At 48.6% G+C, this 2,488-nt stretch overlaps 1 protein-coding gene across 1 annotated transcript; it reads right to left on the bottom strand.

The window, feature by feature from the left end:
* Positions 1 to 391: 391 nt before the first annotated feature.
* On the bottom strand, positions 392 to 1,050 carry LOC121990534 (vacuolar iron transporter homolog 1-like). Its single transcript, XM_042544652.1, has one exon. It carries the CDS (start codon positions 977 to 979, stop codon positions 392 to 394), a length of 588 nt encoding a protein of 195 aa, XP_042400586.1. The 5' UTR covers positions 980 to 1,050.
* Between the last annotated feature and the right edge of the window lie 1,438 nt (positions 1,051 to 2,488).

The following is a 2,488-nucleotide window of genomic DNA, read 5'->3' as shown; positions in this document are numbered from 1 at the left end:
AAGGATGATCGTTGGATGGAGATCGAAGGGGCAGGGTAGTGATCTGATCCCAATGAGGCCGGCGAGCGTTGAAAGCGACGGGAAACGTTGCGATTGCGAATGGGATAATAAAAGGCAGGCACGTGATAGCGGTCCAGAGAAGCTGTCTCATCTACTGCTTGTGTCAGTATCCGGTTGACGCAACCGGTTGTGCGCGTTCCAGGTCATAGCTTTCGTACGCGGCGGAAGATTAGAGCTCGTATTTATTTTTTAAAATTTTTTATTGTTTTATTATTGTAAGAAATATGAATAAGCTTCCTTTCACTGCATTTTTGTTCTTTTATTTAGATTGCACGATTAACATAATCCATTACAGGCATTTTTTGTCCTGATCATGACGCTACGCACGTAGTCAAAGTGGCTTGCCGCCGACGAGCTTCATCAGCCCAAACGTCACGGCCATGGCTGCCCACCCTCCCGCCACCACCCTCGTGCACGATCTCGCCACCGGCGCCCGTCCAAGCGCCGCCCCCGCGCCGCCGAACCCCACCAGAGCTGCGCTTGCCGCCGCCGCAACCACGCCTAGCCTAACTTTGTAGTTCCCGATGAACCCCGCCGCGAGCAGTGGCACCACCGCCCCCACAGAGAACGCCAGCGCCGACGCTGCTGCAGCCTGCAACGGGCTCGGCAGCTTCCCCGGCCGGACCTCCTCCTCCTCCTCCTCTCCTGCCGCCGCCGCCCTCTGCTTCTCCCTCCTCTTCTGCGCCGCCACCTCGATGTCCACCTGCGAGTACACCGACACGAACTCACCGATGGCCATGCTGCACGCGCCGCCCACCATCCCCGCGAACCCCGAAAGCACCATCGCCTTCGCGTCGTCCTTCACCGCGCCGACGCCCATCATCAGCGACGCGGTCGAGACGAGCCCGTCGTTGGCGCCCAGCACCGCCGCGCGAAGCCACTGCGCTCGCTGCGACAAGTCTTCCACATTCTCCTCCATTGCGTGATCAGCCACCGCTCTTTCAGCTTCAAAACCTCCGACCGAAATCTTCACATCGCCATTAACAGCCGCCATATGAGTCAAAGCAGAGCAGAGAAGGCAGCAGGTGCTCTTTTTATAGCGATCCGTGATCGCCATTGACGACGTGGCCATCGTCCATGGTGGTGGCGCCACTAAATAAAATAAACTGGCAGAGGATTGCTGAATAGATGAGCATCTCCATCTGGTTGAATGCAGATATTATTAAAAGGGAAGGGAGTATGCATTCCACACTCCATCCACTAGCTACCCTAATGGAGCCCTGAATAATATTAATTAATGCTTAATTTTCTATATTTATATATCCCTTTCCCCGACTAGTTGGCGTCCAAGTTCTTATCACGAATCCCTTTGTTCTGGACTGGGACTCAGGGAGGGCTCTAATTGGCAACCACTACTTGAATCTCATTATTTTTGACTGAGATGTGAGTATTTAGACGTCTAGGTGCATGCATGTACCTTGCTTTCGGGGTGTAAGATAAACGCAACTTTTCTTTGTGGCTCACCATGATCATGATGAAAACATAAGTTTAAAGAGTGGTCACTCAAATTAAGTCGATCCCATTCAAGATTGTTGATCGGTCATTTACCTAACTTCATCACAATTACATGGAGAAAGATGATCAATCAAGTGAGTTTTTAAACTTTTAGATCGTTTTTATTAGTAGCATTATTGATGATGTCATTTAACTACCTAATTCCATCATGATTAAGCTAGTATTATCATGATTGTGTGATTTTGAAGTTAATTTCCATTTATATGATAATAAAGTAATTTAATGTAGACACAATTCGATCCTTAGTGATCAGTGCCTTTTTTTCCTTCCTTCATTATGCATGATGATACGGTGCGTAAAGGAGGAGCCCGATAAATTTAGGAAGTCAAAAGTTAAAAGGACGTGACATTTAATAGTCAGAAGGACGTGACAGTCAATAGCCAAGAGAACATTGCAGACAACAGTCAAGGGAAGACGGGAATCAGGACCGCTTCGCATCACCAGCCGCATAATTCCTAGTCGGTCACAGGCAAGCTAGGTCTCTAAGTCTAAACTCTAGAATGAGGCAATCCCCGGCCGGCTCTACAACAGCTAGATCATGATGTTAGGACCAAAAGTAGCTAGAGGGGGGGGTGAATAGCTCGTCGCGTTCGCTCGATGCGCTTCGTTGCTTGGCGTTGCTTGTTTCTTCTTGGATGTGCAGCGGAAAATACAGAAACAAACACAAGCACGCTAACATTAGGATTTTACTTGGTATCCACCTCACAAGAGGTGACTAATCCAAGGATCCACACCAACGCACACACCCTCCACTATGAATAACACTCCTTTATGGTAACTACCAAAGGCGGAGAAGCCCTACAACACTCTCAATACAAGAAGAAGAAAGGGAAATACAAGTTAAGCAAAAGCTTACAAGATGTGCAGTAAAAACCCTAACCCTAACTTCTTCCTCTTGCAATAGATCCGCCTC

This window comes from Zingiber officinale, chromosome 6B (genome assembly GCF_018446385.1).
Source record: "Zingiber officinale cultivar Zhangliang chromosome 6B, Zo_v1.1, whole genome shotgun sequence".
Lineage (NCBI taxonomy): Eukaryota > Viridiplantae > Streptophyta > Magnoliopsida > Zingiberales > Zingiberaceae > Zingiber > Zingiber officinale.
This window is presented reverse-complemented; position numbering and strand designations above follow the sequence as displayed.

Excerpts from the sequence above, each read along its gene's own strand:
- LOC121990534 (XM_042544652.1), bottom strand. The coding sequence starts at position 979 with ATGGAGGAGAATGTGGAAGACTTGTCGCAGCGAGCGCAGTGGCTTCGC.